Genomic DNA, 25,302 nt, shown 5'->3' on the forward strand with positions numbered 1-25,302 from the left:
AGCGTTATTTATAATGCCAAAAAGTGGAAACAACCCAAATGTTCATCTGCTGATGAATGGATTAACAAAATGTGGTCTGTCCACACAGAGAAATATTACTCAGCTGCAAAAAGAATGAAGTACTGACGCATGCTACAATGTGGATGAACCTTGAAAACATTATGTTCAGTGAAAGAAGCCAGACGCAAAAGGCCACATATTGTATGATTCTGTTGGTGTGAAATGTCCCAAACAGGCAAATCCATAGAGACAGAAACTAGATTAGTGGTTGCTTAGGGCTAGGGAAGGAGAGATGGAGAGTGATTGCTAATGGATACGGATTTCTTTTGGGGGTGATGAAAACTATGAGATAGTAGTGCTAGTTGCACAGCATTCAGACTATATTAAAAACTATTGAATTATACACCTAAAATGGTTCAAATTGTGAATTTTGTGCTATGTGAATCTTACCTCACTTTCAAAAAGAAAAAGACAGGAAAAGATACATAAGGACATTCCAGGTAAAGAAACCGTGAAAGCAAAGGTAGAGAGAGGGGACATGCTCTTGGAGAATAGCAAGCGTCCAATACTGGAGCATGATGCACTGTATTTTTCTTCTGTGGCTTCACGGCTTTAGAAGGCGAAATGATTGTCAGGTCCAATACCTGTAGTACCTGTTAGATGTTGTTGGTTGCAAGTAACTCAAACTGGCATAAACAATAGAGGGAATATATTAACATCTTGAAAAGGTCCAGCAGTAAAGTGGGCTTCAGGCACAGTTTGATCAGGGATCAGTTCCATTTCTGTGATTCTTTTGTCCCTGCCCTCCTCCATGTATGAAATATGTCATTACATTTGCTTCTGAGATGTTACAGGGATATGAAAAGAAAGATGCATTTCAACTAGAGTGACTTTAGAAGGTTTATTGGACAACATAGAATTTTTGCCAGGTCTTCAAAAGATAGGTAAAACCTCAAGGAGTCGATATTCCAGGTAGATGAAATGCCTTGAGCAGGAAAATGTAGGGTGTATCTGGAGAAGAGTTCAAGAATTGGTTGGATCTGGCAGCTTACGCGTAGAAAGTAGATGCAGGGCTGGAAGGAGCTTGAACTTTAACCTGGAGGCACTGGAGAGCCATATAGGAAACTCAGCAGTGGAGAATGTGATGAGCTCTTGATAATGCCTACTCTAGTTGTCAGATAATATTATGAAATTTTTAATTTTAATAGATATGATAATATCGTGGTTATGTGCCTTTGTGCTGAAGTGTCATGGAGTCTGCAATTGACTTTCAAACGGTTTGTGGGGAAAAGTGTGCGTGTGTGTGTGTGAGAGAGAGAGAGAGAAGAGAAGAAAAGGAGAGGAGAGGAAAGGAGAGGAGAGAGGGGGGAGGGAAGGGAGAGAGGAGCAGATATGGCAAAATGTTAGCCATCATTGATTCCTGGAGGAGAATGCATAAGGGTTCGTTGCACTGTTCAGCTTTTCTGTATGAGAAAAAGAAAAAAAAAATGAGAGTGGGAGAGACAGACCACTCTGAGAGAGGGACACGCTCAGGAGGTGGTACAGTGGCAAGAGAGAGTGAGCTCTGAAGGGCAGGGCCAAGATACCCCATTGGTGAGATGCCTCAGAGGCCCAAGCCACAGGGCTCAGGGTGGGTGAACGTGGCTGGGGACGTGTATAGGCACAGTAGTCCAATGACTCTGTAGCTTCCAGCCCAAGGGTCCAAGAGGACCCTGATGCCTAGAATAGAGCTTGAAGGCAGCAGAGGAGGAGAAGGAGCCCCCAGGCAGGGCTGGTTTTGCTTCCTCCATAATTAACGATTGCCTATGTGACTAGGTGTTGAGTCGTAGAATTTCAGAGCTGGAAATGACCCAAGAAATCTAAACAAATCTCTCATTTTCCTGATGGGGAAACCAAGGCATAGATTTACCTGGACTTCCAGGGTCAGATAGGTCTAAGGATAAGCTACCAGTTTAAACCATTCCTACAAACATCCTGGTGACTGTCCACGGCAGAAATGACCTGAGGAGACACCAGTTTGCTCTGCCCTTCTTTGGTGAATCTTTGAAACCTCTTCTGAGTGCATGTGTCATCAGGGAGCCGCTGCCTAGGCGGGCTGCCACAGGGGCATTTCACTCGGGCCAGGCACTCGCTGGTCTAGGGGCTTTATACGTATTGGGCCATTTAATCCTCAATCCTATGAGAGAGATGCTATGTCTAGCCCCATTTTACAGATGGTAATGATAAGGTTACATGGTGGCCACAAGGTCACATCATTTGTAAGTGACAGAATTGAGATTAGAACTCAGGCAGCCTGGCTCCAAAGCTGGCACCTTTAACCACCTTGCCACCCACCATACCCACTATGTCCTAGTCGATTGGACTTCCCCACATTCTCAGTGACTGACTGACTGATGAATTGATGTGTTTATTGTCCAGGGAGAGGGTCACCAGGTAATTCTGGCCCCAGCCTCATTGGTATGTCTGCAGTAAGTCAAGGCCTATTTATTACTCATAGAGTATTTTGGGGGTCCATGATAAAGAAAAAATGCAAAACTTAATTTCACTTCCCTGCTACACTGCTCATTCTTTTTTAATAACCCTCTCTTATCAGCCTCCTGGCAGCTTTTGCACTTCCTGTGCATGTTAATTACTTTATTAATTACATTGATATCTTTGGTTCTGCGCAGCATTTCTTGGTACTTTTTGTTTGCAACGTGCACCCATTTTGCCTTGTTCATTGGCATATGCGGGCCCAGTTCCCATTTCTAAAAGGGATTCTTTGAGCCTCGGTAAACACATGGCTTTCAATTAGTCGCGCAATCATCATTTCCCATTTTCAAATCAGCCACGTCACTAATAGAGTGTTTTTAACATTCTCCCAAATAGAGGCTCTGTATTGTGAAGTTTCTGACATTGTTCCTCAATCCTTGTTTTCTCTCCACGTCACAGCTCAAAGAACCCCATACCCCAGCACGGAGTGAGATGCTAGACAGTAAGAAGTCTAGGGGGAGGAAGCAGGGGAATTGAACCCTGGGGCAGATGGAGACAGGGGTTTGTGAGATGAGGCTAGAGGGTGGCCTTGGACCAGGTCCTGGGAGGCCTTAAATGTGACCTTGAGAAGTACGGACTTTGTCCTAAAAGCCAATATGCACCCAAAGTATATGGTTTAGAATATTGATCCCATTAGCTGTCCCAAAATAAAAGGGAATGGAAGATCATAGGGTCTGAAGTTTAAGAAATCCTCAAAACTATGTATCTGCCTCTTGGAAATGTGTAATATACTTTTAGTGTATTAAAGGTTCTGGAAAGTTGTGCAGTTTTATTATTATTTGTTTATTTATTTATTTATTTATTTATTTATTTATTTATTTATTTATTTATTTATTTTGAGACAGTCTCACTCTGTCACCCAGGCTGGAGTGTAGTGGCGCGATCTTGACTCACTGCAACTTCCACCTCCCGGGTTCAAGCAATTCTCATGCCTCAGCCTCCCAAGTAGCTGGAATTACAGGTGCACACCCTCATGCCTGGCTAATGTTTGTACTTTTAGTAGAGACGAGGTTTCACCATGTTGACCAGGCTGGTCTCAAACTCCTGACCTCAAGTGATCTGCCCACCTCAGCCTCCCAAAGTGTTGAGATTACAGGCATCAGCTACCGCGGCCAGCCTTATATTTTTTAGTTAATAAATTTAATTTTAATTGTTAATGTTTAAATTAGCACTTCCAAAACTTTTTTGGCCATGAGACCATTAGCCAAAGAAGTTTTAGAAATGGCCAATTTAAAATTTTAGCATAAAATTAAAATATGTAGCATATTTATACTTACCTATTCTAAGAAGTTGAATTCAGGAAGTGCTGCTGGAAGAGCCAAGGAGCCGCTATGGGTTTTGAGCAGGTGGGGGCAGGCTTAGGTTCTGTTTTAGAAAGTGACACCAGCAGTTGAGAGGGTAAGGGGAGACTGGAGGCAGAGGAGAAAACGAGGAGGCCCCCAAAAGGTTCCCGCAAGACATAATGATGATCTAAACCACAGGTTTCAAATGTTTCCCTGTTTTCTTTCCATTTTATTTCAAGCTGCATTGTTGTCTTAAAATTGGAAAATCAGTGTTGCTATAATAAATCATAGCACAAGGATTTTACTCAGGCATAAAATCTGAATGAGAAAGCAATCTGCACAGTCTTCCATCTTCAAAAGAAGCGTTTAGCCCAACAGGGTGTTGAAACACAATAGCCATCTGTTTCTGCAAATCCCCAGAGCTTATCGAGGCTTTCCAATCACACAGACCCAGATTCAGGGCCCGGCCCACACCTTTGTGGTTCTATGACCCTGAGCAAGTAGGCTTTGCTGCTCTGTGCCTCAGCTTCCCATATAGTACAAAGAGGAAATAATACTTTTCTCACAAAATAGTTTCAAAAATTGAATGAGGTGACATACACAAAGTGCTTAGCAAAGTGCCTGACTCGTGCTGACATAAAAACAAATGTAATTGCCCTTTTGTATTGGCCAGGCCCAATAAGGAACCTCTAAATCTCAGTAGCTCCATGCAACAAGGGTTTATTTCTCGCTCACACAAAGTCCAGCTGTGAAGCCAGGTGGTTCTCCGGGGCAGCCATCTTCCATGAGGCAACTCTGGTCTGGACCACAGCACAAGGCAGCAGGCCAATCTTGCAACAGGTCTTCAGTGCTTCAGCCCACAAGAGTCAAATGTCACTTCCACCCACAGCCCATTGGCCAGACTTAGTCACATGATCTCCCACCCCCACCACCTAATTATAAAAAGGCTGAGAATATGCATGAGCAGATGGGATGTTGGTGGGCATCAGCTTCTACCACTCTACCTTTTCTTTGGTCAGTTCCTTGAGCCTCCCTGAGCCTCAGGTTCCTCCTCCGTAAATTAGGGCTAATACTTCCTGTCCTACCTTTCATGGGATTGTTACAGGAGCACATGAGATTATATACGGGACAAACACTAAGTTGTAGTTAGAGGCAGTTATATGCTCACTATTTTGCTGTGCCAAAGCTACGTCACCTTCTTTGGTTCACAGAAAAAAATGTACAACTTCAACTTTCCTTAAATCTACATTCCTGTTCTTATTCCCCTGGCTCCATCTTTCCTCTGGATTGCCCACTCCCTTCTCTCATTTGGCTCTTCCCAATTACTTGTCATGAGATCATTAAGGTTGCTATCAGTGGCCTTTGGTAGCCTATTTTTGGAATTTCGCACTAGGCTGCATATCCTAAAAGGTCATGAGGGATATGACAAGGTGGTCACGAGCGTATTTCTCCCGGGCAGCAGAGGAAAATATTGGCACTTCTGAATCACAGGATGCATGGGCCCTTAGATCTTTGAAGAACACCAAAGAGGTGTGTGTTTGTGCTTGTGCATGTACGTGTATGTGTGAGAACATCACATGCATGTGTGTGTGACTATTTCAAGCCCCAAAATTCCATAAACGTGAACATTAACCGTGTAGTCTGCTGAGCTCCATGCTATGGTTTGGCTGCCAGATAACTAAGGCAAGTTCAGGAACAGCCCCAGGTGAACAGGGTACTATGCATGGGAAAGGGATAACTGTCTTGCCATACTCAGATCCCCTTGGAAACCTATAGTTGGCTCAGAGGGCACAACTGCTGTCTTTAACCTCAAAATTGCTGTCCTAGGCCGGGCGCGGTGGCTCACGCATATAATCCCAGCACTTTGGGAGACCGGGGTGGGTGGATCACCTGAGGTCAGGAGTTCAAGACCAGCCTGATCAACATGGGGAAACCCCATCTCTACTAAAAATATAAAAATCAGCCAGGTGTTGTGGCGTGTACCTGTAATCCCAGCTACTCAGGAGGCTGAGGCAGGAGAATTGCTGAAACCCAGGAGGCAGAGGTTGCAGTGAGCCGAGATCACACCACTGCACTCCAACCTGGGTAACAGAGCGAGACTCTGTAAAAAAAAAAAAAGAAAAGAAAAAAAAAAAGAATTGCTGTCCTAGAGCTAAGGGAGGAGCCCCAGAGGACAGAGCCTGGGCCAGTTGCAAAGGTCCCTGAAGTATGGATTTCAGCTCAAAATAAGGAAGAATGTTCACATTTAAGTCCAATCTAACTATAAATGAACTGGGCTTCCTTAGGAGTTAGTGAGTGTCTCATCACCAGAGGTATGCAAAGAGGCTGGACAGTAGGCCCTTGGCAGAGACTATACCCTAACAAAGAGACATGAGAGAAGACAACTTGAGTCTCTTCAAGCCCAAAAGTTGTGTGACCCTATAAACTAGAATAATGTGACCTCAGAAGACTTATATGTGTGTGAATGTGTGTGTATGTGTGTATGTGTGTGAATGTGTGTCTGTATAAAGTTTACAGGTTCTTTTCTATATATTTGTTGCCAAACGGTATATGAGAGATGAGTTGAGAACAGGTTTATAGTTAGAATGAAATTGGAGCATCCTGAGCATCACTGGTATCTCCATCATCAGAGCAGCATTGCAGGCAGGCAAGAACCTGGCCCAGAAAAATGAGCTCCACTGCAGACCACAGAAGGGGGGATGCACACTCTCCCATGGCCTGCTGCTACCCAGAGATCCCCACACACCACCAGCATGGCCACAGCAGCCATTACAGCATCGTATTTTGGAAGAGTCTTTGCAACATTGCACTTTTGTGGCTCCCAGTACGCTTGCCTTTCTGAATGACAACAGGAAAACGAAATGAGTGTATTATTCTGGAATGCACCACTGTGGGGTGTGCGTGTGTGTGTGTGTCGGCTCTGTAGTCTTTTGTCTTACTGTGCTCTTGCTTCATACTAAGAACAGCCCTCAAAGCAGGTGACCCCAGCATTTCTCAGAGGAGAACCCGGGGCTCAGGGTGAGCATGTCACAGTCCTGGAGCCGGACCCTGGTTCAAGTGCAAGGCCCGTGGCCGTCCGTTACACCAGGGCACTGTAGTGTGCCCAGGCTGCCTTTAGCCAAGGACACACTGTAAAATCTAAGATGTAGCAGGAAACAGGAAAAGCAACACTTGAAGTTCATCCAGGCAGCAGCCTGCCTTCCTCCGTGTGAGCTAGGAGTCCCAGAATCAGCCAGAGTCCCAGGGAGGAGCATGAACAACAGACAGGGCCCTGAGCCTGGAGGTTAAGATGCTTGAGTTTCAGTTGCCCTGAATTCCTGATATGTGACCTTGGGTAAGTTCCAGCCTGCTCCTGGGCTCAGTATTCTCCCATGCAAAATGGGAGTGAGGCTGATGGCCCTAGTAACCTCCTAGGGTGGTTGGGCAGATCTAATGAAACTGAAAACCTTGACATTGAATGCACACACTCAGCTCTAGTAGAGTAAAATAGCTCTGTCCAGGATCCCGCATGCTCTTACAGAGTCCTGATTCAGAGAATCTTCACACTCTAGTTCTGTCACCTCTCCATTCACGCCAAGCTGGGCTTGGACTTGACAGCAGGGAGTCATGACGAACAGCCAACCAGGTTGTGCACTGAGTTCTCAGCAGAGCCCTGTGAGAAGGTGATGAGAGACACAGCCTCTGCATGGCCACACCAGGATTGGAGCTAGACAGCTTGGGCAGGGCCCTCTGGGAGCTCTACTCACTTTGGGGGCCACAGATCTGACCCCAAGCCCAAGGCCAGTTGCCACCTTCTCCCCCAGAAAGAGGATCCTTGGCCAGAGGAGTCTGGCCTGGGGTAAGATGCAGCTGGGTGGGGCACTTGAACAGGCACTCCTAGGCCAGGCAGGAAGTATGGGGAAGAAGGCTGCCCTTGCTGGCTCAGGGCCACAATCAAGTCTAATTTAGGGTAGGGCTTCTCATCCTCTTTCACATCACAGCACCCAATATTCGCACAGCACCCTGGTGACCACAGAGCCTGCTCGTGGCTGGTGGTGCCTGGCCCACCCATGTGCCCCAAGGTGGAAGAGAGCACTCTCTTGGGGCCCTTATACCCAGTCCTGCCACATGACCAGGGCACACTGTTGGAAGATCTAGATTTGTGGTTTAAAGGTTTGAAGAGGTGTTAGGCAGACCTGGGTTCAAGTCACAGCTCCGCTCTCCTTCACTCCTGTGTAACCTGGAGTGGGTCACTCAGCCTTACGGAGCCTCGTTTAATGTCCCCTAAAATGGGGTGGTGCTAGCGCTCATGCCTGCGGTGATTGAGTGGGTGAAATGAGACAGTGTGTATAACACACTTAGCAGAGAATCTGGCCCACAGTGAACAGTTAGTGAATGTGAGGGGGTCAGAGGAGGTACAGATGACAGGGGTGGGAGTGACAGCAGAACCGGAAAGAATCCAACACAGATACCTCCAACACAGGGTAAGTCCTCCTGAAAAAGACAGGAAGGCAGATGTTTGGGACGGTGGATGTGGAGGAACCCCAGAGGCCTGGAAGAATGGATGCGAACTTCACCGTGCTATGAAGAAGGGGATCCCAGGGAAAGGAAACCCCACAATAAGGGCACTAGGAGGAGAGATGATGGACTGAGTCATGGCTGAGACTGGGAATGGGGACAAGTCTGGACAGGTATGGAGGGTCAGATCACAGCATTGGGGGTCCGGGATCATGGGGCCTGGACGTCTTTACTGCAGTCTGGGGAGTCACTGGTGGTCTTGGAGCATGGGATTAGCGCAGTGCGGATGATTACTTGGAGGCAACATAGAGGAGGAATGGGATGGGGAGAGACAAGAGAGGAGACCAGGTCCTGACCGAGAGCAAGAGCCTGGGGCAGGAGGGAGGGCAGAGGGGAGAGAACTTCACGCAGGTGCACTCACCTGTATGTGACAAGCGATTGGATGTTGGAGCCGGGGTGGGCATCAAACAATGAGAAGGGCTGGAGAGACACCAGGTTCTGGTCTTACCTGGGCAGACAGTGGGCTGCTTTCTGAGCTAGCCAACCTGGAGGAACAGCAGGTTTAAGGGAGAAGGTGATGAGTTCGGACTGGGAGAGGCTAGGCAGGAGTAGAGGATGCCCCCGGTGGCTGGCGGCAGGGAGCGGGTAGAGGGCCAGCCCGGAGGGCCTGGAAGCAGAGGACCAAATAGGGTCCCCTGCATCTGGCCACCAGGAGTTCCCTGGAAATGATGGGGGAGCAATTCAGCAGAACTAGGCTGGAGAGCGGTGGGAGGGGAAGATGGTGGATGGGAGTGTAGTCTCCTTTTTCAAGAAGCTCGCTGAAGGGGAAGAAAGAGGGAACCAAGAGGCTGAGAAGCAGAAAGCAGGGAAGGAGGAGTTTCAGGCCAGTGCTGGGCTACGGCCCTGGGCAGGGGAAGGAGGCAAAAGCACACGAGAGAGAAGGTGATCGAGGAAACAAGTAAGGGCGAGGTGCTTTTCTCTCCCAGTCATTTAGTACTAGGTATAAGCCACATAACGTCTCCAGGTTTAATTGACAGCTGTCAGGATCTTACTGTACCATACTGTGTCTGAGGGACCAGGCTCCTCTTCAGCTCCTTTTGTCTTTCTCTGTCTCCCGTCATCATTCTCCCCATCGTCTGCCTGCTGGGTCAGGGTCCTCGGTGGCCCCCACCCCCCACCTTGGCTCTGTCTGCGGCTAGCGGGTCAGGCTTGTCCCTGGACCACAGGAAGAAAGCAGGGCTCCACTCTCAGGACAGAGGCGGTTCAGCCACTGGTTGCACCCACGTGCACCCCCAGGCAACACCATCCTGCTGATTTCTGCCAGGTTGGGGCACAAGGGGTCCAGGCTGCCCCACCCTGCTGAGGGTGGGGTACAGGCAAGAGCCCAGCAGCCAGGCCTGGAGCTGTCTGCTCCTGTCTGGTGTTGCTACCACGGAGTCACTGAATGTGGGCATGGAGGGGACCTCTGAGGGGAAGGGATTTGCTTGCCTGAGGTCAGCAAGCAGAACTGTCCACTCAATAATGTGGCTTCGACAAAAATCGGGTGACCATGTCAATAGTTTCTTGTCCCACGTCAGCTGCGACCTCCTGGGTGTTGAGATCCAGGAAGGATTGTCTTAGACCCCCAGGGCCGAGTCCTGGGGAGGTCCTGAGCCTGCTGGAGACTCCTGCCCTTTCCCAGGCCTTTCCTGTAGGCTCCAGGTCCTGTTCCTGGGTCACAGATGCACAGTGGTCCCCTTACCCGTCAAGCAGTTCCTGAATTTTAGAACTTCCTGAAGGCGAGGGGCAGGCACTTTCCACAAGAGGCATGGCTCTCCCTGGGGACATCTCATCCGGCTGCCAAAACAGCTGCTAGTTCCAGGTTCTGTTCTGGGCCTGCATTTCTCCATCTATAAGAAGAGAAACTAGATCAGTTCAGAAGCCCCTTCGTGTTTGGAAATGGGGAGACAGGAGGGAGATCAGGGCTGTCACAGTGACTAGAGGACATTCATGGCCTTAAGTACCCAGGGTCCAGGGGTTCTGTGCACCCTGCCCAGCACAGAATAGTCCCTCACAGCAAAGAATCCCCCTCTGCCTCCCCAAAGAAAAGTGGCTGGAAGTGCCCATATTGAGAAACCCCGGTGAATGATCTTACATGTCCCTTCCAGATCTCTGATATTGGGGGAAAAAAAAAAACACCCAAATTTGTAATCATAACATTCTACAAAAAAAAAAAAAATCTTACCTTGAAATGACAGCTTCTAGCTTTGCTGCCTCAGAGGTGCGAGGCTGTTGCTGTGGAGATAAGCAGTCCAGCCCCTCAGGGATCTGGAAGGTTCCTCCCAGCTCCAGCACCCTGTGGCTCTCTGCAGCAGGAGATGATAACGATGCTTTCCACATTGGGAGCAGCCTTTCCCGTCTCTCCAGCCTGCGAGTCACACCGCACCTCCTTTGATCATCTTGCCAGCCCTGGGAGGTTGTAGATGAGGAGGTTATGGCTCGGAGAGGCTGGGAGACATGTGCAAAGTCACACAGCTGGCAAGAGGTGGACTTGGGATCTGAGCCCTGCTCCTTTCCCCTCCCTGCCTAGGCATCCTTGTTGGCATCCCCCATGTCCCCGAAAACAGGCCATGTTGACTCACCTGCCTTCCCAGGAAAGGAAAACCATCTCAGGACTCTGAAATGTAGCCTGGAAAGGCCAAACATACCCCCTAACACGCGCACGCGCGCACACACACACACACACCCCCCCCCCACCCCACACCCCACACATACCCAACACACACACACACCCCCAACACACACACTCACACAAACTCACATTTACATGCACACCTACACTCACCCCCAGCAGAAAAACCTACCAATTTTAGGCTGGGCACAGTGGCTTACGCCTGTAATTCCAGCACTTTGGGAGGCCGAAGCGAGTGGATCACGAGGTCAGGAGATCGAGACCATCCTGGCTAACACGGTGAAATCCCGTCTCTACTAAAAATGCAAAAAATTAGCTGGTCATGGCGGCGGGTGCCTGTAGTCCCAGCTACTCGGGAGGCTGAGGCAGGAGAATGGCGTGAACCCAGGAGGCAGAGCTTGCAGTGAGCCGAGATCGTGCCACTGCACTCCAGCCTGGGCGACAGAGCGAGACGCCATCTCAAAAAAAAAAAAAAAAAAAAACCAATTTTTCCACATACTTAAAAAATCAACATTGGGAATGTTTACAAAAAGAAAAGGGGCAGGGATGGTCCAGGGAGAAAGTTCTACATGCCAGCTTCTGGGAGCTGGTCAGAAGATGGAAAGCGCCCCCTCCCTCAAAGGAGCGCTGGCCGGGCCAGGCCGAGGAACCCGTTCCAGCCACAGCGGTGGCAGGAATAAAAGGTCCAATCGACCCCAGCTGTGATCCCCGTGACGAGAGGCAAATTGCGTGGCCCTCTCCATGTGCACCCACTGGACTACGCCCTCCCTGCCCAGCTGTCTCCCCACCCTGCCCTGACCGCCCTGGCCAGCCCTGCACAGGATGCAGAGAAGACATGATTGTCAAGGTCTGGTCCAGGGTCAGAAACATACAGAGGAGCCCTGTCAAGTCTGGCCTTGTGCTAAGTCATCACTCTGTCTGTGTCAGAGGTGTGCAGGTGACAAAGAGAATCTGCATTCTTAACCAGACTGCTTCTAAGTTAAGAACCAAATGTTACCCTATTGTTTAAAATCCTTTAAGGCCTTGCTGCCCAAAGGCTGACCCCTGGATCAGCTCCTCACCTGGAACTGCTTAGAAATGCAGCATCCCAGGCCCCACCCGGGACTGCGCACCTGAATCTGCATTTTAACAAGCTCCCCAGGCAGTTCGTGCTCACGTTATCGAGTGAGAAGCCACGCTGTCCTCTCACTTATCACACTTCAGCCTCTCTGGCCACATGAGGGTTCCTAAAATATACTGATGTCTTTGCATTTCAGGTTCTTTTCCCTTGCCATGCCCTCTACCATGTGTGTTCTTCCCCTAGCTTTTCACATGGCTGGCATTTCTCATCCGCCAGGTCTCAGACTAAATGTCGCCACTGCAGAGTAGCCATCCCAGGCTACCTGATCTGAAACAACTTCCCCCATTAGCACCCCTCCAAGGACCCGTAGTTTCCTTTAGGAATATTTATCATCGCTTGTATTCACAGCTGTACTGTGTGGTTTGTTGAATGCCTGTGATGAACAGCCCCCATTCCACTGGAATGTACCCTCCAAGAAGGCAAGCACCATGTCGGTCTCATTCACCCTGTACCCCCGCACCAACATGGTGCATGACATACAGCAGGCATGTGACAAATCCTCATGGAGTCGATTTCAAAGGAATGAATGTAGGACAAATACAGTCATGAAATGTAGGACAGATAGAGTCATCCCCCAATGACTCAGACTCCCATTAACTACACTGTAAATTAACCCCTGGGCTTCCTTCACAAATGGGAAACTGAGGTCTAGAAAAGGGCAGGGATTAGCCCAAGATCACCCAGCAAGTCTGTAGCAGGACCAAGCCTTTTGACCTTTCCGGCCTCAACACCTCCACTCATGCTCCAACTCCCTGCCTGTCAGTTTGTGCAGCCGGACAGAGCGGGATATTTGCAGGGGGCACTGACCTACATTGTGAGTAATTGCATTATGCAGAGGGACTCTCGGGCCAGCTGCTCTCCTTTTGCCGCACAGATGGGAGAGGCTTTCCCAGGCAGCTTCTGCGTGCCTCCTGCTGAGCAGCAGCCTGACCAGAAGTCAGGTGTGAGCACTTCCGTCTTCTGGCCGTCCCAAACCGGTGTGACCTCACTGCTGGACACAGTGCCCTGCCAGGCAGGAAAGAGCATTTCATCAGTCTGAGTTCAGCTCACAGCACCAAAGCACAGCCTTCACCCTAAAGCTCTGGGGGCTTCAGGGGAAGCCACTATTGAATGTTTAACGATGAAGTTCTTCCTCCCTCAAATAAGCACTTAGCAGTTTGTAGAACTGGTTACACCCACTGTCTCCTCCAATTTGACACAATGATGCGTGTGAGAGGAGGGCACATTAGGGAAGGCTCATGGTGAAGGAGGAAGGAGTGCTGCTTTGAGAGTCACACACCCCTAGGTTGAATCTCAGCCCTGAGACTTACTAGCTGGAGATCTTGGGCAAGTTACTTCATCTCTCTGTGCCTCTGTTTCCTCATCTGTGAAATAAGTATAACACCATGTTGGATTTTTATGACTCAAACAAGATGACGGGTGTAGAGTCCCCAACCCAGCAATGAGCACATTATTGTCACTCATGAGAAGGCAGCTCTTGGTGTCCTTATGGCTGATATTATCAGGTGGAAGTCAGCCCCCTCTCTCTGAGGCTGCCTCTCATGAGAACTGTCCTGGTGTTACTGGAATGGGAGAGCCATGAGGACAGGGCTCTTGTCTATCCAGGTTATAGCTGCATGCCCCATGCCCAGAACAGTATCTGGCAAATGGTAGTGCTTAACAGTTATTCACTGAATGAATGAATGAATGAATGAATGAATGAATGATTTCTTAGGCAATTGCCAAAGACAGCAACAAGTAAGAAAGAAAAATAAAGAAAAAAAGCCAGGCACAGTGGCTTATGCCCATAATCCCAGCACTTTGGGAGGCTGAGGCGGGCAGATCATCTGAGGTCAGGAGTTCGAGACCAGTCTGACCAACATGGAGAAACCCAATCTCTACTAAAAATATAAAAATTAGTTGGGCATGGTGGTGCCCGCCTGTAATCCCAGCTATTTGGGAGGCTGAGGCAGGAGAATCGCTTGAACCCAGGAGGTGGAGGTTACAGTGGGCCCAGATTGCACCATTGCACTCCAGCTTTGGGAACAAGAGTGAGACTCCGTCTCAAAAAAAAAAAAAAAAACAGTTGAAAATGTTTGCAGGCCAGTTATCCAGAGCAAGAAAAACGTCCTTAGGGCAGTGCAAATGCTGTCCTGCAGAGAAGAGGCCAAAGCCTGGGCTTAGGCCCTGCCCCTGATGTCTGCAGGATCAGCACCCTGTGCTCGCTGGCCCTGGCCTGCATGGACAGTCCACACTGGGAACAGACTGAGAGCAGTGCCCAAGTATAGCCCTAGTCCTTCCCCAGCAGCCCCCAACAGCTGCTCCAAAAGTGGGGGAGTCCTCCATGGTGCTTGGAAATCTGGCCTCGTGTAAGGCCAGTGGGTGCCTTCCAGAGGAGCCCAAGATGCTGCTGACGGCTCCACCGTTTCCAGCCCCACCGAGCTATGGTAGTTCTGTGTCCCCAGCAGAGGGTAATCCACCACCACCAGGCTGGACCCTTCACATGGCTCTTCGGTGCCCTCTCGTGGTGCTTTGGTGCACGACAATGACAAGGAAGCACTGGGGGTTGGGGGGTGGGTAGCCCACCTGGCCCTGCAGGTTGCATGCTCAGGTGCATCTTTCCCCATGTGTGACTGCACAGACCACTGCGAACTCCAGGCCCAGGCAGAATCGGGATGGATTAGACAACACGCACAGCTTATACAGTCTGCTTTGTGGTTCAGTACGGGAGTCACTTGATTTTCTTCCAGATGCCCATCCCCAGCCTCACGGGAACAGGAACCTCATCACCCCCAAAACTACCCCAACCCCTGCCACTGTGACCTGTGACCTGTGACAGGGAGATGGGGCTGCATAAGGACAACATTAATGACCAGAAGATTTTTGCAGTTTATTTCTGGATCAGTGCCTGAGTATGGGGAAGGTGGGTGTGGGAGCAGCTCTGCCACCCCAGGACCACTGACGTCTCTGAACTCTCAGTGGGCCCATCGTGTTTGCTACCCTCCTGCCAGGACTGTGCTTGAAGTTACTGAGATGGGTGCGGACCTGAAAGGCCAAAGATAAGAATTCAGATTTCAGGATTCAGAGAGGTCAGAGCAGTGAAGGTGGGGTTGGGGGGAAGGGGAGCAGTGAAGAGAAAGGCAAAGGTAGCCAGACTGGAATGCCAGCAGCACAGGGGGAAAGACTGGGCTAGCAGCAGTTCTGTGAAAACTACCTGATGGGTCTTGGTCAACCTGAAGGAACATATGAATCACTGGTGGAAGATCACATAGAAAGCCAAGGAGATCCAGAACAAGAGGTCAGGCTGACTTGCTCAGCACCGCCTGGAGTGCTGAGCTCCATTCTAAGCCTGTAGGAGTGGTAAGTCTGTAGAGCAGTGGTAAACTCCAGCAGGTTGACTGGCAAGGAGGCCTTGTGGAGGATGGCACAGCGGTGTGTCCCCTCTCCGTAGATCTTCCCTCCTGTGGAAGGTGTGCAGACTCAAAGAGAGAGCTTGGAATTATTCTGGGGAACCCCAGGGGAGAGATGAGCCCCAGTGAGTGCAGGTCCAGGAGGAGAAGGCTGTGGCTCAGTGCAAGCACTGTGCACCACCTCACCTGGAGCAGGAGGGAGGGGCTCCCTCCGCTGCAGTGTGTAAGCCAGACAAGCCTTGTCAGTTTCCTGTGACGAGCACTTCATCCCATTGAGCAATGCTGTGTGACACAACTTATTTTCTCCACACCGAGAATCTAAGACTCCATCATAAATTACTGCTGTTCGTTGTAGAAGAAAAGACATGGTCACTGTTAATGGGTTTGCCATTCATGCATAACTGGAATGGGTCCGTGCTACTGCATTCTGATGTCGGTTTGATTGTCACACATTGGAGAAACTCAGATTCTGCCGCTAAGTCAGTTGACCTTGGGACCAAGCCAGTTCTGTCACCTTAATTAAATAATAAAAGGATGTCAGGAAATCCCCATTGCCCTTAATAAAATGCAGCCCAGCTCCCAGGTGGGTAGCAGTGGGGGGAAAATCTCTACCCCTGGCCACTCTGACTTTAGTTTATGGAGATCACCTCCCCCAGGGTGTTTCTCACTGCAGAGCCTTCAGGAAACCACATTATCCCCTCTAGCACTCCAGCCCAAGTGTGGACTCAATGCACATGGACCCAAAGAGGTTGAGCTAAGGCTTTCTGTGGCTTGGGACAGCAAAAGGCAAATCAAGTCTGAGAGAGCACACAGCAGGATGATCTGGTCAAAAAATGGCCTGAACCTGCAGGTCCCACCCCTCCTAGCTCCTCCTGCTTCCACGTGGGAGCACCATCTTTCCCCCAGCTCACAGAAGCCCAGGTCACTGCCTGCTTCAAAGGCCATGCCTGGAGAGCAAGACCAAAAAAAATAGTTTCCAAACCACACCTAAGATCTGCCTTCTACCCCTGGGTCCCATCAAAGTAACCCTTCTTCCTAGTGATGGATCCTGGGGATGCCCATGCCTTACCCTCAGGAGCGTGGCTTTACCCTGGGCCTCAACAGCACCACTCCATCAGAATATAACATCCTGAACACAGTTATTTGGTGATATACTCTCAGTGGCAAACAGATGGCAAAGGAATCTTCAACTTAGTAAGTTTGTGCTTGACAGTTGTATGGATGTATCAATTCTGCAACTATTTAGTGTCCAATGTAGGACTGAACAAATGAGTAAATATTTTGATGTTGTTCGAAGGCAGGGATTCCACTATGGGAGAAGAGTGATGAAAATATGGAATGAGGAAGGCAAGCAAGAACTCGGCAGTGTTGGATCTTATCTAGACAGACAGACAGACAGACAGGTAGGTAGGTAGGTAGGTAGGTAGACAGATAGATAGATACATACATACATTTATTTATTTATTTTAAAAAGAGCTTAGAAGTAGTGACAACTTAGGAACAGTGAGACCATCAAGTGCCTACATCTTGGTTTCTAAACAACATTCTCCACTAAAAAGAACAAGGACTCCTTGGAGAAATGGTTGATTGCAAGGCTGGGAGCAAGAAAAGTTCAAGGAGTGCTGGAATCATTACGCCAAGAAGTAAGAAAGTGCTCAAAAAATTATAGTGGTATGTGGAAAAAACATAGAAGGTAGCATGAAGTTGTTTTCCACTGGCCAAATCTGGAAAAATTTAAGCATCAACATGAATAAGATAGCAAAGGATTATAAAACATTGAATTAAAAAGGAACGTATTAGGCCAGGCACAGTGGCTTACGCCTGTAATCCCAGCAGTTTGGGAGGCCAAGACAGGCGGTTCACTTGAGGTCAGCAGCTCAAGAACAGCCTGGGAAACCCCATCTCTCATAAAAATACAAAAATTAGCCAGGCATGGTAGCGGGCGCCTAATCCCAGCTACTCAGGAGGCTGAGACTTGAGAATTGCTTGAACCCAGGAAGCAGAGGTTGCGGTGAGTGGAGATCATGACATTGCACTCCAGCCTGGGTGACAGAGACTCTGTCTCAAAAAAAAGGAACGTACTGATAAACATAAATAAATGGGAGGAAAGGAAAGCTCTTCTTTGCAGGAGAATGCCAAGTGTTTAAATAGAATGGTAGAATTGGAAAATCACCATTTTGCAGCTACCAAAGTAATAAATGACTCAGGTAAGAGTTATCAATGGTTGCTGAAACCACCGAGTGAACGTTTGTGGGAGAACAGGATACTTACACAGTCTCAAAGTAGCTCCCACAGATTATTTATTAATTACAAATGGGGAAATGGTACCTTTGAAATGGATATCTGACAGACATCATGTCAACCAAGTGATCACAGATAACTTCACAAAGTGCCAACGCGTCCCCCTGATGTGACTCTTACTTATGTAGGATTCCTGCCAAGAATGCATAAAACCTGAATATAAAACATTCAGGCTAACCCAAATTGAGGAACTTCTACAAAATAGCTGAACTAGATTTTTCAGAAACAACGACAGGAAAGACCAAAGTAGTCTGAAGAATTGTTTGAGATTAAGGGAAACCAAAGACACGTAAGTGCAATAATGATCCTGGATTGGATCCTGCATTGGAAAAACCACAGTTGCTTTAAAGGACATTATTAAGTCAATTGGCAAAATGTGAAAACGGATAGTATGTTAAAAAATATACTGTATCAGTGTTAAATTTTCTGAATTTAGTAAGTGTATGTGATTGTGCAAGAGAATTCCTTGTTCTTAGGAAATATATGCTAGGATATTCAGGGGTGAAGTGTCAGGATATCTGCAATTTACTCTCGAATGGTTCAGAAAAAAATAATGTACCATAGATATTGTTTCATTCCCTGGGTGTCTTTTTTCTTGTTGCCACCATCTGGCCAATTATCTCCCAGAGTTTCCCAATTCAAGCTCCTGCCAGAGAGAATGTGCTCAGGAAGGATCCTCTCCATCAATGCTCATTAGGCAGAGCACTTTGTAGGAGGAAACTTCATAGGTATCTGACAAGCCTCTGGATTGGCTGCCTGGGGTCAGGTGCCCGTTCTTTGTCCAGTCAGCTCTGGCCAAGGATGAGTCATGATTTGCCAAAAGCTACCTAGTAACCATAACATGGCTGCCATTACTGCTTCAGCAGTGGGGCTGTGGGCAAGAGGGTCTCCTCAGAAGGGTTTGGCAGGCCCCAGGTTCGGGCAGGCCAGTATATCCTATATCTCCAGTTGCACAGAGGTAATCCCAGAGATACCTGAAGACCTCCTGACATAACTTTATACCTCATTCTCACCCTCAGTCTTTCAACAAATATTAGAGGTACCTGCATTGGGCCAGGTTTTGTGTTAGATCCTAGGGGCACAGAAGTGACCCAGTTCCTACCCTCAGGAGCTCTAACTCATATTGGAGAGGCATGAATTATGCAGAGAACTGGAGTGCAGAGTTAAATTGCTACCAACAAACCGAAAGCAGTCAATGCTAGTTGAGGCCTGGGCTCCACACCTTAGCAACACAGAGATGGGGTCCAAATGGCCCACTGAACAGTGGCATTGGCTATGGCTCACAAGAGGGAAAAGGACTCTCAGATAAGGACCCTGTTGCTGGAAGAGTGTCCTGTGCCATCCCTGGAGTCTCTGTTTTCTCTTTGCACAGCCTGACCCAGCAGGACGGGATATCTCCATCCGCCCTCTCCTGGAGCACTGTGAGAACACCCACATGACCATCTGGCTTGGCATCGTCTATGCCTACAAGGGACTTCTCATGGTAGGTGCAGAGCAGGAGATGGAATTGGGGGGGACACTTCTCTGTTGGGCCTCTGTGTCCCAGGAGCCTCCATCAATGTAAAAATAAACAGAGCCTCCATGACTAAGCAGTTACTCTCTGTGTACTCAGTGCCTGCCACATGCTATCTCAGTTCCTGCAGCAACCCTATGAGATAGGTACAAATAACATCCTCATTTCACTGATGACACTGAGGCTTGGTGTCTTGCCCAAGGTCACCCAGCTGGTAAGTGGCAGAGTCAAGATCTTAACCAGAGAGTAACCCAAAAACTGTGGCTGTGCCTCACAGCTGTCAATGCACTGCTCCCAGGAAGAGCAGTCTGCTGACATCCAGTGCATGTTCATTTCCAGCATTTCAGCGGATCCTCTCTTAAGCCCATGGGAGGTGGGCGGGATCATCCCCATTTAATAGATGAGGAGGGTAAACCTCGGAGAGGCTAAATGATTTGCCAAAAGCTACCTAGTAACCTCCAAACTCCAAACCCAGCACTCTTTCCAATTGACTCATCTTTTAAAATCAAAGATCATGCTAGGTGCTATGGCTCATGCTTGCAATCCCAGCACTTTGAGAGGCCGAGGTGGGTGGGTCACCTGAGGTCAGGAGTTCAAGACCAGCCTGGCCAGCATGGTGAAACCCCATCTCTACTAAAAATACAAAATTAGCTGGGTGTGATTGCGGGTGCCTGTAATCCCAGTTACTCCGGAGGCTGAGGCAGGAGAATCACTTGAACCCGGGAGGCAGAGGTTGCAGTGAGCTGAGATCAGGCCATTGCACTCCAGCCTGGGCAACAAGAGCGAAATTCCATCTCAAAAAAAAAAAAAAAAAAAAAAAAAATCAAAGATCACATACGGAGCCCACATTGTGATATGCCAACATTAGGGAGAACTTGAAAGGTTAGCCCCACCGTATTTCAGCCCAGGTTGATCCTTGAATCTTCTCTCCTATATCCTATATAAACCATGCTTCCACGTAAAGCCCTCCAGTGACACGAAGCTGGTCACTGCACCCTCCTCAGATCTTTCCACGGGGATATTAAACCACCCTTCACCCCTGTGTGACCCCACTTAGAGGCCAAAAATGAAGACTTCTCCAAAAGTCAAATAAACTGGAATCTCTCGTGCTGCTCAAATGCATGCTTACCTGTTGCCGCATCAGAGAAGTGTTAGTGATTGATCCTGTGTCCTTTGAGAAGCCATGCCAGAAGGGCGTGTATGAGGACCCTAGGCAAAGATTGGTCCCCACTTCATACCAGTTGACACCCTTTTATGGTTTTCCATAGAAGTTTTTTGAGCTCCCATGCAAGCAACAGGACCACTGGGCTGCAATCTGAGCACGAGGTAATGACCCTGGGGGTGTCCACAGGAGGTACCCAATATGGAAATAGGAACTTGAGGACTGGCCAAAGTTCCCGGGTTTGGACAAGGACACATTCATAGTCACCAGAAGCTTGGAAGAGCTGTCAGCAATGGGTGGCACAGACCTGAGGGCAGAACCATCAGCCCCAAGCAAAGTTGCTGGAAGGCAGACTCCATCTCCATGTAAAGATGGATTCTTGTAACAGGGAGCACTGTCCATAGATGCCATGGAGCCCCTAAAAAGGACAAGCTCCCTGTCATGGGAAAGCATGTCGTGTCAATGACCTACACTTCCCCGGCCCTGGTTGAATAAAGAGAGTGAATCTAGACACTCTCCATGATCCTTCCAGCCTTGATGTTCCTTGATTCTGAGACTCATTCTGTGAAATTAGATTATGGTGAATCATATTGACATCTTTAAACTGGACTTATTTGTCATGTTTTGATCATTCATTATCTTCTCCCACCTACTTCCAAAGTGGTTGGAGATGAGAGATGACTGTATGTCTTCCCGTGAAGCTAACAGCTTCAGCCAGCTCATGTCAACAAAAGCTATATTTGATAGCGCAAATGCTTTACCATTTAGAATATGCAAGGAACTGTCCCCAGCCTCCTGGCCCTGAAGGTTTATGACTAAAATCCCACTGCCACCCCCCTACTCCTTTTCTATTTTAGAGCCACAGAATCTCAAGGCTGGGAGAAGCACACACAGCCCTTTAGGTCCACCCCACTGTCAGATGTTTTGGCCCCAACCCCCCGCCCACCCTGAGCTTCCCCCAAAGCATTCATTCACTAACTGCTTCTATACCTCCAGTGATGGAGTGCTCATCCTCTTCAAAGGAGCCTGTGCCATTCGTGGATAATGTGTTAGTTTCCTTTGGCTGTCATAACAAATTACCACAAAACAGTGGCTTACAAAACAAACAGAAATGTATTCTTTCCTAGTTGTGGAGGCCAGAGGTCCAAAATCCAGACAGTTGTGTTCCCTCTGAAGGCTGCAGGGGAGCATCCTTCCTTGCCTCTTCCGGCACCTGATGGTACCAGGCATGCCTTGGCTTGTGACTGCATGACTCTAGTTTCCACCTCCGTCTCCACGTGGCCTTCTCTTCTTCTCCCCAATGGTCTCCTTTATGTGTCCCTTATAAGGACACTTGTCATTGGATTTGGGGCCCTTCCAGATAATCCAGGATGATCTCATCTCGAGATCCTTCATTATATCTGCAAATACCCTTTTTCCAAATAAGGTCACATTCACGGTTTTCAGGAATTAAGATATGGACCATCTTTTAGGGCCACCATTCAACCCACAGACGGAGTGCTTTTCTAGAAAGTTCTTCCTAATCCTCAGCAGAAATCTTCCTCAGTGTAACTTGTACCCATGAACCCTCAATCTACTGTTTGAGGGCCTGAGAACAAGTTACTTTGTGTTTCCTCCTGACACTCTTTAGAGATTTACAGCCAACAACTAGATCCCCAGGGTAGCCCACATTTATTGTGGAGACCCTCACAGTGGCTTGGTGGCCCATCGGTAGCATGGCTGATAGGAGGGCACACTGACTCTTGGTCAGAGAGCCCAAGTCCTGGCACCCATCCAGCCCAGACATTCACACTGTGAGACCCTAAGCAGGTCACCTCTCCTGGCCAAGCCTCTGCTTCTTCCTTTGCAAGATGGCACAGCTACCGTGGGATCACAGTGTGTCGTGGGTAAAGGAACCAATACAGAACAGGCTTTCAATGGCTGTTGGTTTTCTTCTCTCACTCAGTATCTGGTTCCCGGGCTCCTGGTTCCCTATTTTATTTTATTTTTTTGAGACAGAGTCTCACTCACTCTGTCACCCAGGCTAGATGGAGTGCAGTGGCACAATCTCTGCTCACTGCAACCTCTGCCTCCCGGGTTCAAGCAATTCTCCTGCCTCAGCCTCCCAAGTAGCTGAAATTATAGGCATGCACCACCGCACCCAGCTAATTTTTATATTTTTAGTAGTACTGAAGTTTAGTAGTTTAGAAGTACTGAAGACCACCTTGCCCAGGCTGGTCTCAAACTCGTGACCTCAGGTAATCCACCCATCTTGGCCTCCCAAAGTACTGGGATTACAGGTGTGAGCCACTGTGCCTGGCCTGGTTCCCCGTTTTAAAAGGAATTTTTAAAAAGGAATAAATCAGGCTGTGAGATAACACATTTAGAGAAAGGATAAAGGGCAAGGGAGAGGAAAACAATCATGATTGTATAAAATAAGATCAATTACAAATAGCTTTGAACTTACCTTGGTGCAGAACATTTCAGTCTACAGAGTGCTTTGACATCCATCCTCCCATTTCATCCACACAGAAACCCTGTGACATTGGTATTATTATTATTATTCCCCCCAGTCCACAGACGTTGAACGTGAGGTCCTGAGAGGTGAAGTGACTTGCCCAGGTCACCAGCCAGCAGATGGCAGAGCAGTTTCCATATGCCCTGGCCCGTGTCCAGCCCCGCTTCTACCACACAGCACTATGCGGCCATCAAATCTCTAAACACAGGTCCTCGGTGTGATGTTAAATGACTCATGCAGCTGTCAGACGCCTGAAGCTGTCCTGCTGAAGCCACACGGAAGAGGGGCCTTTGTGAGAAGGCCTCTTGGAGGGCTGCACTAAAGCAGAGGTTCCTGTACCAGTCAGCCATCTTGGCTCTTCCTCCTGCCCACCACACCACCATTCTGCCCTACACCCACCTGCACTGTCCCTGCAGCCCGCCCTCCCCTTGGACCACCCATAAGGGTTAAACCCTGGACACCTTGCTTCAGATCATAGCTGGCGTCTACCCTATCCATTTCTGTCGGGACATCTATTGGTTACGAGTAGAGCTGCAAGTCACAGAAAAACCCAAAACAATAATGGTTGAAGAGACAGGAAATGTTCCTCTCAGGTAAACCTAGTCCAGAGGTAAGCAATCTAGGGCTGGGGTAAGGCTCCCAGAATCTCAGCTCTTTGCATCTTGCAGCCCCCACATCATCATTACACAGGTTCCACATCATAGCCTTGTGATCTAAGACGGATGCTGAAGCTCCACCCATCACATTCCACTCCAGCTGTTAGGAAGGAGGAAAAGCAACACCTCTTCCCTTTAAAGACACTTCCCAGAACATGTGCACACCACTTCTATTTACAGGCATTGTCCAGAAGCTAGTAACACACCACGCCTAGCCTCTAGGGCAGCTGGAAAATGTAGTCTCTATTCTGGGTGTCTATGTGCACTTGAGGACAATAGAAGTCTCAGACACAAGGGATCCACTTAGTTTAATAGAAAAAAGACTGGAGTGAATTTCTAAAAACACAGCCCATTTTTGCTACCGTATTGCTGTGTGGCCTTGGGCAGACCTCTTCACCCCTTCTGGGCCTTAGTATTCCCTAGAGAGTGAGGAAGAAGGTTGAGATCTTATCTGAAGTTCCCTTCCACTGTGGCCTCGGGCAGGTCTGTGCATGAACCAGTCATAGGGGTGCAGGAGAACTGGACAGCTGTCACATCCCCAGTCTGCATTTGCTTGGCGGGACTCAACTCAGCAGGGTCACAAGTGGAGACAGATGGTGACATCCAGAAGACCTGGCTGACAGCAAGGCCCCCTACCCTACCTCCCTGCAGCCCACCTCCTGAGTAACCCTCCACTCCACAGCTTCTCAGAGCAGCGGGTGTGTGCCGCCCCTTGGTAACAATCATCTCCCCTTTCTGTTCATCATTTCAGTTGTTCGGTTGTTTCTTAGCTTGGGAGACCCGCAACGTCAGCATCCCTGCACTCAACGACAGCAAGTACATCGGGATGAGCGTCTACAACGTGGGGATCATGTGCATCATTGGGGCCGCTGTCTCCTTCCTGACCCGGGACCAGCCCAACGTGCAGTTCTGCATCGTGGCTCTGGTCATCATCTTCTGCAGCACCATCACCCTCTGCCTGGTGTTTGTGCCAAAGGTACGGGTGCTGGCCCCACCACCTGGCCTCTGCCCTCCGACTCCAGCACAGGGGCATTGCTGGCTTTTCTCCATTATCTAAAAGGTTTACTCATTCCTTTTTTATGATGAAGACAATTCACATTATAGAAAGTTCAGAAAATGCAGAGTAATAAAGGCCAGGTTTTTCAGAAATCTCCCTTTGTCCCACCACCCAAAAATAATCACTGGTCATGTTTTGTTGGGGTGTTCTTTACCGTTAATGTTTTTGATGTGTTTCCTTCCAGCCTTTTTCTTAATATCTAAGAGATAATGCTTTTTTTGTTTGTTCGTTTTCTCACTCTGCCACCCAGGCTGGAGTGCAGTGATGCAATCTCGGCCTACTGCAACCTCAACCTCCCGGGATCAAATGATTCTCTTGCCTCAGCCTTCCAAGTAGCTGGGACCACAGGCATCACCACCACACTTGGCTAATTTTTTAATTTTTTATAGAGATGGGGTCTCCCTGTGTTGCCCAAGCTGGTCTTGGACTCCTGGGCTCAAGCGATCCTCTGGCCTCGGCCTCCCAAAGTGCTGAGATTACAGGCATGAGCCACCTCGCCAAAAAAAAAATCACCATTTTTAGCAGCCACTTACGTGTTCCATTTATTTGAAGGGCTGACCTTCAGGACCACCTTGAAGAGAGATTTTTCTTCTTCTTCTTCTTCTTCTTCTTCTTCTTCTTCTT

At 48.6% G+C, this 25,302-nt stretch overlaps 1 protein-coding gene across 1 annotated transcript in view; it reads left to right on the forward strand.

Annotated features, from left to right (window-relative positions):
- The window catches only part of GABBR2 (gamma-aminobutyric acid type B receptor subunit 2), a 422,876-nt gene that overhangs the window by 379,662 nt on the left and 17,912 nt on the right, over nucleotides 1–25,302 (forward strand). Inside the window, exons 14-15 of the mRNA XM_023202917.2 lie at nucleotides 19,166–19,276; nucleotides 24,373–24,597. Of these exons, the coding sequence (XP_023058685.1) occupies nucleotides 19,166–19,276; nucleotides 24,373–24,597 (336 nt within the window). The remainder of the gene's footprint in view (nucleotides 1–19,165; nucleotides 19,277–24,372; nucleotides 24,598–25,302) is intronic.

This window comes from Piliocolobus tephrosceles, chromosome 14 (assembly GCF_002776525.5).
Source record: "Piliocolobus tephrosceles isolate RC106 chromosome 14, ASM277652v3, whole genome shotgun sequence".
Classification (NCBI taxonomy): domain Eukaryota; kingdom Metazoa; phylum Chordata; class Mammalia; order Primates; family Cercopithecidae; genus Piliocolobus; species Piliocolobus tephrosceles.